General features: G+C 38.7%; 1 protein-coding gene across 4 annotated transcripts in view; it reads left to right on the top strand.

Moving 5' to 3' along the window:
• The window catches only part of LOC113917532 (interleukin 1 receptor accessory protein), a 126,844-nt gene that overhangs the window by 40,048 nt on the left and 72,280 nt on the right, over nt 1-14,516 (top strand). For 3 of the 4 annotated variants that reach the window (XM_027585375.1, XM_027585377.1, XM_035729044.1), the window contains exons 1-2: nt 3,701-4,286; nt 4,832-4,896. In XM_027585375.1, coding sequence (XP_027441176.1) covers nt 4,282-4,286; nt 4,832-4,896 — 70 coding nt within the window. In that variant the 5' untranslated portion in view covers nt 3,701-4,281. Of the gene's footprint in view, nt 1-3,700; nt 4,287-4,831; nt 4,897-14,516 lie in introns of those variants that run through there. The other variant, XM_027585376.1, reaches the window with a different exon arrangement.

A 14,516-nucleotide genomic window follows, 5' to 3' on the forward strand; every position in this document is an offset into this window, starting at 1 on the left:
TACTACAGTATTGTAAATGTATTTTCTCTTCCTTATGGCTTTCTTAATAACATTTTCTTTTCTCTAGTTTACTTTATTGTAAGAATATAGTATATAATACATATACAAAATATGCATTAATTGACTGTTTATGTTATTGGTAAGACTTCCAGTTAACAGTAAGCTATTAGTAGTCAAGTTTTGGGGAAGTTAAAAGTTATGCATGGATTTTTAACTGTGTGAATGGTTGACACCCCTAATCCTACATTGTTCAAGGGTCAACTGTATATCCCTTAATTTCTAAGTGTTTGAATATTATCCTGTTATTTTTCTTTTATTGGTTTCTAGTTTAATTCTATGGTTAGAGAATATGTGTTCAATTATTTTAAATTTGTTAAGGTTTGATTTATGGTACATGATATAACTGATCTCGGTGAATGTCCTGTATGTATGTACGTGAAAAGAATATGCTATTATTTACTTTCAGAGTCCTCATATAATTGTTTTATGCATTCTGCCCAGGTTTATAGCTGTATTCATTGAGAGAAACAGAGTGGATTATGCTTACTTCATTTTACTCAGAATTAGAGTCTTCCATGTCACTTTGCCGATACTTTTGATTACTGATAAATATTCTTTTCTGAAGTATTCTTCACAAGGGTCCATTTATGGTTCAAAAAACTATAAACTGGATAAAAGATTGATGGTGAAACTAACTTTGATTTCTTAATAAAATGCCATCTCTTCTTTTCTATAAAATGAGATAATTAATAACTTGTCCTGTGCCCTTTAAAGGCTTGTTGGTTAGATCTTAGGTGAGCATACATGCAAAATCTGCTCAAACTTTATTAGTAAGTTAGAGAAGTAAGTTAGATACAGTTACTAACTTTATCAATAAGTTAGGACCTGGATGGGTCAGGACTCAAGGAGGTGATTTGGCTGCAGGGGTGATGCATGGATGACCATCCAGGATTTGTGGCTTGGTGTTAATGGCCAGGTTTTCAGTGGACAGATCATGGCAAAGGACATCTATCAACCGGGAATGAAGCAGGTGATAACAGCTTTGCGGTTACAGGAGGCTTATCCAGCTTGGAGCAAGACCTTACAAAATTCAGGTGACAAAATTCAGCCTTCTGGAAAAGAGTGCTAAAAAGCCCCAGGTTGAAGGTCGAAGCCCCAGCTAGGCTGGTGGGCTTCAGAGAGTGGCTGGGATCTGGGTATGGGCTATATATGGAATCAGGACACTGAGGGAGAAATCCAGCCCTGTGGCCTGACGAAATGTGCAGAAGGAAGGCCAATGTGATTCACAGATAATACCAGCCTTGGGGCAGCAGACCTAGTTTCAGCCTGTCACCTGTTGGCCTGGTGAGAGAATCATTGGTCAGAACTGAAGCAGAGGTAAGGAGATCCTTAAGCCTATTAAACCTAGAGAATGCAGGCAGTGGAATGATTCATATTCAGGAGTTGCTGTTAAAGTGGTGACCACATGTTAACAATCGTTAATATTCTTGTGGATTACATAGAAATGAGTGTATATTTGAAACTCTTTGCCAGGTAGTATAGACATCCGAGTTGATATACCAGGAAACAATGGAATTAAATATGAGAGAAGCACTCAGACTTAAGAGGGGACGTATGAAAATGATTATACCGTAGGTAAAATGGATAGTGCAGAAAAGGCTGACTGGGAATTTATTTTTGTAAGTTGCGATCATCTGAAGCAAGGGCAGAGTCTGTTAAACACCATGGCAATAATCTAAAGCTAGGTTATAATTCAGACCATGAGAAACCATGCGTTATTAGGCAGGTTCCTTTGCTTTTTGACAGTTTCTCCATCCCTGAAAATATCCAGCACCTTCTCTCCCCAAGAAACAAGAACCAAAAATGTATGACTAGTCGCAATAATAAAATTCCAAGGGAGAATGCAAGACGATGTTAAATGAACCAGCCAACCTCCTCCCGCTAACCTTGGTACCTTTAGTCTGTCAAAACCAGCCTGCACAATCACATTTCCTTTTCAGTCTTCTTTATTCTAATTCATCACAGGACAGGACTGACCCTGGATTTGTGTTTGCACACAGGTTATCTTTAGATTGGCTTTACCTTGATGACCTGACGCTGCCTCTGCCATAATCCAGTTACTCAGGGGAATATCAATTAAGGTCCTCAATCACACTAATTAGAATGTCTTTTAAGTGTTGCCCTAGGAATTCAGCAGCTTATACACAGGCATATTGGGAAAATCTAGAGGTGTGAGTTTTGTTTTCTTTTCATAGCCAAAAGCAATTTGGGAGGTAGAGTGCTTTAGCATAGCTGAGTATTGGAGCTGAAGTTACTGTGCCCTGAATCTGCAATGAAATATCTAGTTGTTCTCCACTGACAATGATTAATGGAGAATTATTAATTACTTTTATTAATGAGTTGGATGAGGACATAGGTGGCGTGCTGATCAAGTTTATAGATGACACAAAGCTAGGAGTTAAACAAGTATTTCGATGGCAAGCTCAGGAGACAAAATGATTTCAAGACAGAATTTAGTGGCAATCCATCCAATACAAGCCCAGAAGAAACGATCTCCAGAAGGCACAATTCGACAATCACATCAGTCTTCTAATCGGAAACCTTCAGTGGGTCCCTATTTTCCGTTTAAATTAAATCCCAAGTCCTTTGCTATTCAGGGCCTTGCCACATTCTGATCCTACTACGGCCTGCCTTCCAACAAAGTCTTCTATAGTTCTTGTACTAATACCCTGTGCTTGAGCCAAACTGAATTATTTACAGACTATTTCCTTTTTATGTCCCATGCTTTGCCTATCTCTGAACATTATTACCCACGGAGTTTCTTTTCCCCACTTTCCTTCTGCTTCAATTCAGTTCTTGCTCAGTCAAAAGCTACCTCTTGTACTTAGTCTTCTTTGATTGCCTAGGTTGGAATAATCTTTCTTTTGCTGATCTTCAATGACACTTACCTGTTCCTCTCTGTGTTTATCACTGTTTACTTTGTATAGTCATTATTTTTGTACCCATTTTAAGTCTCTGCTAGGCCTTCTTAGTGCTATAGCTTCTGTCTGAGAAATCTTTGCATATCTTATAGTGCCTCTGCATGTGTCTTCTTCATAGTTGATGATGATGAAGTGGTCTATCTCCTCTCCTGGGGAGAATTGCCTTTAGAGGAGGTTCTACCTCTTGCTCACCAGAGGCCCCGGCAATTGTATCAAAGAGACTTGTAAACAGAAAGTGCTTCACACATGTTTCATTGACTAAATGAATGACTGATAGAAGAGTTCCTTAAGTTAACAGTGTTAAGTTTTGGAAGAGAATGGTGGTGGTTAAGAAAGAAACCTTTAATCTCTGAGATAAAAATGGTTGTTTAGGATATAATAAACTCACTTGTAACTTTTTTTTAAAAGATTTATTTATTTATTTGAGAGAGCGAGAATGAGAGAGAGAGTACACGAGAGGGGGGAGGGTCAGAGGGAGAAGCAGGCTCCCTGCTCAGCAAGGAGCCTGATGTGGGACTCGATCCCAGGACTCCGGGATCATGACCTGAGCCGAAGGCAGTTGCTTAACCAACTGAGCCACCCAGGCGCCCTCACTTGTAACTTTTGAACAGTCATGCTAAAGAAGGAAGCACAAATATGAACTAGAGATTTGTGGTGATGTGTGGGCAAGAGAGGTGAATGCTGTTGGAAACTTGCATTGTCCTTTAAAGTGACGATGGACTCTGGATTGCTTAGGCAGTACCAGTTTATACCTTTTGTTTCAGGGGCACCCTCTTCCAGGTGTCTCATTTTAAGTGCTATTATTTGGCCACCCTATTTATCAAATACCTCTTTGCACTTTTCATGATGGTGGGTCCTTTTGGTGGTGAAACTTGTGCCATAGGCTTATGTTGGCCAGAGGTGGGTACAAATCTCATCTCTGGCACTTAACTAGAAACGTGATCAGGACAAGTTACCAAGACCTCTGTAAGCACTCTTATGTGGCTGCTGTGTTCAAAACAGCGACAATCTTGAATATGGAATTTTTCAGTAATATCCACGTGTCAGTATTTATAACCTTATCAAGATTTTGTCAGGGGGAAGATATGTCTAGGGCAGTAGGGAAATAAATATTTCGCAGAGTTGTTAAATCTCTAGATCTTCCGTATTAGAGATCACACAACCAAATGTAAGGACAGAGTTCTTGCTACTTGGCTGTTTCAGCTAGTTATCAATAGAAAGGCTAAAGGTCACAAAAATTAGACTCCAGCCTCATCATTTGTCTCTTCCAGGGAGAAGAGGAGAGCAGGCACAGCAGAGCATGAGGTTTATATATTTCCCTTTACTCTAAATTCAGAGTGTGGCGGACTATAGACCAAGTCTGCATCCAGGATTTCTAGACCTTCTATTCATCACTAAGAAGGAGAAGTGTCTGGATCATAAAATATTTCCAACTGGGAACAGACCACAAGAATGCTAAGGAGGGGAAGAAGATCAAATTTATCTGCCAGAAATGTGACTCCTGGTGAAAAAAATCAAGAGGAATATTTTTCTTAAGGAGGCAGTTGTAGTTGAATGATAAAGAGAGAGTTCTGGAGCCGGACTGCTGGAACTTAATCATTATTCTCCCACTTTCTAGGCAAAAGATGTTGGTTATGTTATTTAAACTTGTCTCAGTTTCCATATCTGTAATATGGGTATTAAAAAAAAAAAAACAGTCTTATTGGTCGGTTCCTGCAATTAAATCTGTTAATATTGTAAACATGTTAGAACAGTTCCTTGTCCATCGTTAGCTTGTGTATGCAGTAATTATTACTTAAGCTCTTGAGAGTGGTAAGTACTCTCCCTTAACTTTGTATTTATGTTGACAGGATGGGACTTTTGTGGTGTGTGATGAGTCTCTACTTCTATGGGATCCTTCAAAGTGATGCCTCAGGTAAGCGAATAGCTTTTGACAATCTATTAAAATATGAATTACCTATAACATGTTAATTCTTTCTGAAAAATGAGTTAAGACTACATGATGTTTATATCCGTTGTCTTCTGTGGTACCACAGAATCATAGATGTGACAGAATCATAGAATTTTGGTGATGATACCTCTAGTCTTCAGGGGACACTCTGTACTTGGTTGGGGCAGTGGCCTGGTATGTATAAATACAGGAATTTTCCATCACCTTCACATCCAAACCATCTAGAATCCTGCTTCTCTCCCTTTACCTCAGGTCTACAGTGACGGTAGCATAACTCTGTTTTCCAAACTTCAGCCAGTGGTGGAGGAAGCATTGAGGCTAATAGTCCATTAAGATCTTTTAAGAACAAATGAATAATGATGGGTTTCTGTCATACTGCTTCTATCTAGGAGAGAAGGGACCTACCATTAGGCTCTTTTTTTTTTTTTTTTCCTTTGGTTGTTGCTTCTTAAGAGAAACCAGCCAAAGCTTGAGTTTGAGTAACCAAATTCAGTCATCATGGGTCTGGATCATATGAAATCAGAGTCACAAGGGATTTGAAAATCCATCTTTTCAGAGCTCCTCTCATCTCTAGAATTACTGCTCAGAACCAGTCTGTGGTAACTCTGCCTAGTGATCACCTATCTAATTGCAGTCCATATGTCTTTGGACTGACCAAGTTCTTAGAAAGTTTTTAGTGCATATAATTGAAATTTATTTTTGTCATTTCCACATTTCTCCAGTTCAACTGCTTGATTTTTAGTAGAAAATACTCAGTCCAGTGGTTCTCTAATTTTAATTCAGGGAACCTAGATATCTTTGAAAAAGCTTCTCATGTATAATTCCCCTGAAGACCACAGACGATACTTTAAATATCATTACTTTAATTCCTCTTCTGTATGAGAGGTCTTCAGAAATGTTAAAAATAGTGATCGTATAGCCATGACCATGTTTTCTGACATGTGTCTTCAGTTGTCCTTCACATGGCATGGATTGGAGCCCTCTCCTCCCGATTATCCTTTCTGGGTATGTTTCAGTTTTTCTATACCACCTAAATACCATTTTATCGCTTTAAGTGGTATAGACCAAAAATAACACTAAAGGAGAGGTATAGCTAGGACAGAGTACAGCTCAAAGCTGAGAGCAGTGGAGAGAACTTCCAACCTTGTTGGCCCTTTTTGCAAGGAAAGCCTATTTCCTAATCTGGGCTGGCGTTCAGCTGAGATGTACTCGGGCACAGATCTCCTGGCTATTTAGACCAGCGTCCGTCCTGCTTGACCGAGTGTCCCATCTGACTGGTCAGTGACGGTGATGTCCTGATTTTTAAATATGTTAAATATAACCCCTGATTATTATTAGTTCTTATTTGATTTAGTTCAGTGCCTGAATATTATCTGCTTACAGAGGCCTGATTTAATTAACCGCCTTAGCTAAAATAACCCTCCTGATCACACATCTCTGTATCCACCTGTAGTTTCCCTCCTGACACTCATCATTTCTTGACATTATATTAACTTTCTCTCGTCTCCTCCTCCCCTGCTTTTCCTTCTTTCTGTTCTTTTTCCTTCCCGTCTTCCTCCTCTCCCTTCTTTCTTTCTCTCTCTTTCCTTCCTTCCCTTTCTCCTTCCCTCCCTATTTCGCTGCTTGTAAACTGTCCAAGGACAGGGACTTATCCTCTTTGTTACACAAATACTTAGAATAATGATTGGCACGTAGACACATAGTAGGCTCACGCTCACTCTCTCTCTCTCTATATATATATATTATAAATGGATGGATATATATGTGTACATATTATATATATTATATATATATATGTATTATAAATATAATATATATAATAAGTGGGTGGAAAAAATCCCTTCACTTCCCTTTTTGCCAAAATTGGCCAATTTTATAATGGGACTTGTTTGGATTCATACCAGTAATTCATCAATGTAGTTTTATGTCCTGCCTTACCTTGAAGGAAAAGGGAGAGGTGACCATGTTATTCTTGTTGAGAGATCAGTGACATCCCAGAAGTTTCTGGGTGCTAGCGTCTCCCCAGCAATCCTGGCAATGTTGCCTTTCTGAATGACCTTTACTGTAATCCATCCAAGGAGGTCCCCTGCCCCCACCCCAAATGCTATTGGAAAGTGAGCTTTTCTACCCAGGAACTGTGACTCATAATTCTGCCAGGGAAGCTGACTTCTTGAATAAGATAAGTTCTCATACCAGCCCCATTCAGTCACCATGGGAGCAGGAAACATGTTGTAATCCCCTCGGCCCATCTGGCACATGCTCATTTGCCTTCCTTATGAAAAGGTATATTGTGTCTGTGTCAGTGATGCACTTCCTAGTTGGAGGAAGAGGAACAAAAAGGAAGTGTTGTTGACAAAAATAAAAGGGACGACTAACTGGGCTACGAGGGGACAGAAGGGACCATTGCACATTTTGAGGGAATCAATGAACCTCTCGTGCATCAAGGTATCACTTCTTACAATGATATAGATGCTGGCAGACTCGTTGGCCTTTCATGAAGTTCTTCCCGTGCTTCAGGTACCCATCTGAGTGGAATCACAGAGTGATGTGAAGAACAAAGGAGAAATAACCAGAAAACCCTAAAGCACTGTACATGCATATATTAGTAGGTGTTTTGTCTGGTTGTTCTGGGCCTTTCTATGTAGACCCTTCTCCTAAGAGAAGCCCCACATTTAAAAAAGAAGCCATATGAACATAAGAGCTTTAGTTCCATGCATTTTTTTAATTTATTTATTTTTTATTTTTTATTTTTTTTTTAGAGAGAGCGAGAAATAATAGCATGTGCATGAGTGGGGATGGGGGTTGGGGGGGCAGAGAAAAGAGGGTGAGGGAGAAAGAGAATCAAGCAGACTCCCCACAGAGTGCAGAGCCCAATGCAGGGCTCGATCTCCCGACCCTGAGATCATGACCTGAGCCAAAATCAAGAGTCAGCCACTCAACCAACTAAGCCACCCAGGCGCCCCCCCATGCAGTGTGTTTTAAGTGCAGTGAACTGGACTTTAAGGCACAGAATTCTGACTCCAGAACACAGTCTTTCTTGTAGCAGTACTGTGATTTCCTTTTTTGTTCAGGAAAATGGGAGCAACATTTTCATCTCAGGTGGCCATAAAGGCAAATACTTAAAAGCAAGCATTTACTTTTAAGGAATTAAAGCTTGGATAATTATAATGGTGATAATATAATTACAATGTGGTAGTTATAATGGTAATAATAAAGCTTCCTTCCCTGAGAAAGCACTTTGAATTTTCGATTTCATTTGACTCTCACACTCAAACGAACCCCATTTTGGGGAAAAGAAAGTTAGGATCAGAGTGGTTAAGTGAATTACCACAAGTCACACAGCTAACACACAACATAACTGTGACTTCAACTAGTTCCTCTGTTCTCAAGATGCATGCTGTTTTAGCTAAATATACTCCCGCTGGACTCCATTAGGATATACACAATTTTTTTTTTTAAAGATTAAGATCCAAGGGGTCATAGGTTAAAGAACCATTCAGTAATAGATTTCTGTGCTTTTTAGATAAGAAGTATCTTCCCTCCCAATTCCCCTCCTTAGGTGGTTTCTTCAGGAGGAAAATCACTGTAATGTAAGCTCAAAATTCAATATCCCCATTTCTGCTTGTTGTAAATTGAACATTTCCAATGCTAAACTCAAAGAAGTTCTGCTTTGCAAGAATTCCAAAAGGAAACTTAACTTGTCACACATTTCTCCTGTGGTGTGTTCCATTGGCAGCATGTTAGAAAGTTGAAGTGTTAAAACTGCCTTTAGCATAGAAAAAATATTTGCAACTTGTGATTCCAAGTCAGGGAGAGGGTGAGAATGGCACCATACATAATATGTTGAATTAAAAAATATATTACCATATCAAAAGTATTTATTACAGAGACCACGTTAAAAAGAGCAATGGATTTTCTCTCCCAAGCGCACACACACAGATCTTTGAATATAGCTTTTTATTTCAAAGTCAACAAACAGTTGACCATGCGCCAGGTACACACATTATCATTAATGTCACAGAAGATGCTGGGCGCTGGGGATGGGGGGAGTGGGTAGAGAGTCTTACACACATTTGTAGTTCAGGAAAAGAAGAGCCAGGGAAGTGACCTAAGTGAACAGTGCTCATCACCATGGCATGTCTGATAGAGCTAGGTTTTGAAGGCTACCTCAATTCCAAAAACAGAGCTCTTTCCTTTAAACCACATTGCCTTCTTTTAGGACTTTGTTCTGCTAATAGCAGTAAGATCCCATGATTTCATTTCTATTAATTTTGAGGAATTTGCAGAGGGTGGAAATAATCTTTTGGCTTATCAAAAGTGAATAACACTATGCAAAATAAATAAGTAAAAACACTGGCTTATCAAGAGTCATTGCTTAAAGTTCTGACTGTTTCACTTTACGAGTGTTTAATGACATTAAAGAAGTCATTTAATCACTCCTGGTCACTGTGACCTTATCTATAAACCCAACCAACCAACCAACAATAGCAAAGCTCTGGTCAATTCTGCTTTCTTGCATTTTTATTCAAGAGCATTATGGTCATTGTTATATATTGTGAACATACATGGTGTACACTCCTCCTATTATTTAGTTAAGCAATTTCTAATGACAAGTGTTTGTCTTACAATGGTTTTACCTTAGTCTAAAGATCGTGTGTTTGACAGTTTTATATTACAGAATCCAGGGTAAATAAGGGAAGGCTCTTATGGAAGTATCTTCCAGTCAAGTCTGACAGAAAGAAGAGAAAATAAGTACCAAAAAGAATGCCATGATAGAGGGGAGAACATTACTAGCCTTGTAGGGAGGTGTTGGAGAACACATCTCAATCAAAGAACAAATGCTCTTTTCTAGGAGAAAATGCATCTCTTATTTGGGAATGGAACAGTGCAGTGTGACTAAGGGATGGCATGAGGGTATTTAGAAGCCAAGCTGGGAGGGTAGGTTGGGGACAGTTTGTGGAAGACAGGAATCCCTCCAGGTAAAGAGGATATTTGTGTTTAATATATTTTAGATATAGTTGGCTAGTTCTTTTTCCTTTTTTTCTTTTGCCTTAACTTTTGTAAGGGCTTATAATATTTCTGATGCTATGTTTTGGTTCTTTGGTTAGGATTCAATTTGTTGCCAGCCCCAGTGGCCTCATATTATTTGAATATGCTTTTTGAAAAACTCCATACTTAGTGGAGTTAGATATACTTGTGACATTCAGTCCTGTCTCTGTTGCCCATGGCTGGTCATCCTGAACACACTTCATTTCTATGCAATTTAGTTCAAACATTTTGAGAATGTCTGAAGAATACAGTTTCATTTTATTCTTAGACTAAAGGTCATTGGAATTATAACATTTCACCCTAGGGGCCTTTATTTATTTGTTTTAGGGGAGTGATAAACGTCACGGCTTCATTTGGCCACATTAAAGGCCATACTTGGTCCCAACCCCCGCCCCCCACCTGTCCCCAAGCCGAATTTTACATTTTTACCACTTTATGAGACCAGCAGTCATCCTAGTGTCCTTTAAAAGCTGCCTCTTGGGAACAGATATCGTCACTCTTTCTTTCTTTCTTTTTTCCTTTTTTCTTTTTCTTTCTTTCTTTCTTTCTTTCTTTCTTTCTTTCTTTCTTTCCTTCCTTCCTTCCTTCCTTCCTTCCTTCCTTCCTTCCTTCCTTCCTTCCTTCCTTCCTTCCTTCCTTCCTTCCTTCCTTCCTTCCTTCCTTCCTTCCTTCCTTCCTTCCTTCCTTCCTTTCGTATTTTAAAACACACCGATGCTGATTTTTTAAGTTACTTATGCTTCCCAAAAGTGGATATTCTGTAGCCTGATTAAAAAGAGGTTTGACTACCACGATTTATTGATCTGATGCTGACTTTGCAAATATAAACTCTCCTGAACAGCTTCTTGTATCGCAATGATAATTCTATGTTTAGAAAAATGACCTGATTCTTCCTTTACATGGCTACATTAGTTAAGAGAAACCAGGATTTGTGCATGGAATACATTTCGTGTATAGGGTTATAGGTGACAATGTCTGGTTTTTGAGAATTCATTCAGGTTTAAATCACCTTTGTTTCTACATTCCCCCCACCCCTACACCAGAATATTTGTTTCTGCCTTATTGAGATGAGCTTTATAAAACCAGATCACTGTCTTGATGATCAGTGACTTAGTCCTGGACCAATTCTCACCTATTTTTATTCCACTTAAAATGTCTTTTCTCCTCAGCTGATTAACTTCCTTAGAAAATAATACAATATATCCATCCTCAAGATAAAAACACAATGATTGCTTTATTTTTAAATCCACTAAGGGCTAGTGTCTCTCATTATTAATTTTTGAGGGACAAAGAGAAAATGAATCCATTTTACAAATAATCTGGGAACCTCAGTCAATAACTTCAAGTACCTGTTATTGAAACCTATAAAAGCTGATATAGAGAATCGCCTTTGTCTTTCTCTCTTTTAGAGGCAGTAGGAACAACGATAATACAAGATGGCTGAGAAGATGAGAAAAAACAGATCAAATAATCATACCCTCAATAACCTAGACTTGGCTGAGCTGTGTAGTTTCATGAATTTTATTTCTCTTTCTGCCAACAAAATCAAAACTTTTGGAATAGCTGTACATTATTGAGAAAGAAATATCATTTTCCTACAGTGTTTGTAGAGTCTGGACTAATAATAGTTTAAGGCTCTTTGTTCAGCAGTCCTTTGTTTTGTTTTGTTTTGTTTCTTTTTGAGATGCTTTCATTTTTTTCAACTGCTCCTTGACATAGGCAGGAGTATACACTTTGATATGTACATCAAGGTACTGATGTTTGCATTTTGCCTTAACTTATATAACAGAACGTTGTGGTCCCTTTAAAGTTTGGGCTTGCCATGCCAGCAAGAGGGAACAAGTGAAAAGTATTTGCCGACTATGCTTCCCAGTGGAACTTGGGGGGCCTGCACCATAAATGTAGATGCTCGAAAGGAATAGAAAGAGAATGCATCTTTCAGTCCCTAATGGCTTTTCTATGTAAATATAATTCTTTCTTAATATTATATTGTGAGTTTTGATTACTAATTACTTAAACTTGCATACAAGTATAACCATAGTTGAAATATAGGACTGTATTATTGTTAAAGCAAACACAGATATACAAATTGTTCCCAAGTGGATCTCAACCATTATTAACCATTATTTACTATAGCATTGTCTGTCCTTTTTTTACTTTGGGGGGAAACTTTTAATCGCTCACCCTGGACTTGTTTGCTGTTTAAACACATTATTCCTAATAGCATAAATTGATGTGTGTGAGTTAACTTTGTTCTTTAGATCCTTTGTGAGTTCAGACCACCCCCAAATGTTGCTTGATGAACTAATTTCTGCTTTTCAGAGAGAAAACATTAATTTTATCTTCATATTTTCTAACTTGCTTTGGACTTTTTGATCTGTCTGGTCCCCTAGGGAAAATTGCTTTTCTCTTATGCAAGACTTTTTTGACATCTATGGCTTGATTCTAAATGCCTCTTCAGCACTTTTACTGTCCACTCAAGGTAAAGGACGAAGAAGAGAAGGAGCAGGGAGGGGGGCAGAAAAGAAAGGGAAGTGGAGAGAGAGAATAGACACAGATAGAGACAGAAAGACTGAGAGAAAGGGGAGAGAGGGAAAGGGAGAGAGGGAGACAGGAAGAAGGAGGAGGAGGAGAGAGAGTTAGAGATACAAAGAGAGAGAGAGAGATACAGAGTTAGGCTTCCCACAGAGGGACTCGCTGGATTTGATACAAAACTAGGTATATATTTTTTTCAGATCATTAAAAAAATTTTTTTATTACCACACTCAAGTACTCGCCCCCCCACCCCAAGCTTTATATTGGATGGCATTCTTTTTGAATATTTCATTTTTTTCCTAGGTTTTTACATTTTTAAAATTTGTTTACATTCTAACTCTCTCCTCCCTAATGTGTTAAAATGAGGAGAGCAAATAAGAAGCCTTAAATATTATAGAGATGCCCTCAAATCTAGTCCCCTCCAGCCATGAGAGCCATCAACGTGTCCCAGGGTAATGTTTGGTCAACCAAATATTTTGCGCAATACTTTTATTCTGAAGGAAGTATACAGCAGACATGGTAGAAGCAAAGAGCTGCATGTGGCCTTCACGATAATGAAGAGGAGGCAGCAGGCAAGAATGTCCGACTCTGTAGCCCCCTTTGCACTCTGCATTCACAAAGTGTAAGGCAGAAACAATCTGCTGTTGTTTACACTTGACACTGAGCTGTAACACGTCTTTCCTCGTGGCAGTGTATTGCTTGAGGCTTGGCAGCAACGCAGCTTGTATTCAGGTTTAGGAGGAAGGTGTAGCTTTGGAGAATGATGAAATCATGGAAATTGTGAATAGAAGAGTTAGTAAGTGGAAGTGTTGGAGGAGTTGCTCCCACTGCATGCAGTGTTCTTAGTGAGATACTTAGCGAGGGGGATTTCAGAAAGAACATGAAGCAGGGTCTCTGTTCCTGCAAACTCTTAGATAGCTCACCTTTATTACTCTAAATATCCTGTTATTAAAAGGGTTCTTTCTCTCATCTACAATGCAGTGGTAATTCACGTTGGTAATAATAGTCATGAAGCATTGCACACTATTGAATTTTTTTAATCACTAAAGGAAGATCATGTTAAGCTAAGAATGGCTTTAAATCTCTTTTATTCTAATTCTCTGTAAATTGGTAATAACTATATAGTGGAGTGTGTGTGTGTAATAGAAGAGAAGGAAGGTGAGGGAAATCACATTAAATGAACCAGGGGATGATTATATATATAATATTACATAAATTTTTAAACAGCCCCATTAGATAGAGTTAGGCATTTTCATTTACTTACCAATAAGGAGCTCCAGATTCAGAAAAGTGAATTTGAAAAGTTAACTTAATAACTTACTATAGCTATTAAATTGGGACAACTTGTATACCTGTTTGACTTTATTTTTTTCTTCTAAATATTTTTATTTATTTATTTTTTAATACCTCTATGTTTTTTTTAAAGATTTTATTTATTTATTTGACAGAGAGAGAGATAGTGAGAGCAGGAACGCAAGCAGGGGGAGCAGGAGAGGGAGAAGCAGGCTTCCCGCGGAGCAGGGAGCCCGATGTGGGGCTCGAACCCAGGACCCTGGGATCATGACCTGAGCCAAAGGCAGACGCTTAACAATTGAGCCACCCAGGTGGCTGCCTCTATGTTTTTTTTTTTTTGAAATTTTTAATTTTATTATGTTATGTTAGTCACCATACAGTATATCATTAGTTTTTGATGTAGTGTTCCATGATTCATTGTTTGCGTATAACACCCAGTGCTCCATGCAGTACGTGCCCTCCTTAATACCCATCACCGGGCTACCCTATCCCCCACCCCCCTCCCCTCTGAAACCCTCAGTTTGTTTCCTGTAGTCCATGGTCTCTCATGGTTCATCTCCCCCTCTGATTTCCCCCCTTCATTTTTCCCTTCCTTCTCCTAATGTCCTCCATGCTATTTCTTATGTTCCACATATAAGGGAAACCATATAATAATTGTCTTTCTCTGCTTGACTTATTTCATTTAGCATAATCCCCTCCAGATCCATCAA

Source organism: Zalophus californianus, chromosome 1 (genome assembly GCF_009762305.2).
Source record: "Zalophus californianus isolate mZalCal1 chromosome 1, mZalCal1.pri.v2, whole genome shotgun sequence".
In the NCBI taxonomy this organism is placed as follows: Eukaryota; Metazoa; Chordata; class Mammalia; order Carnivora; family Otariidae; genus Zalophus; species Zalophus californianus.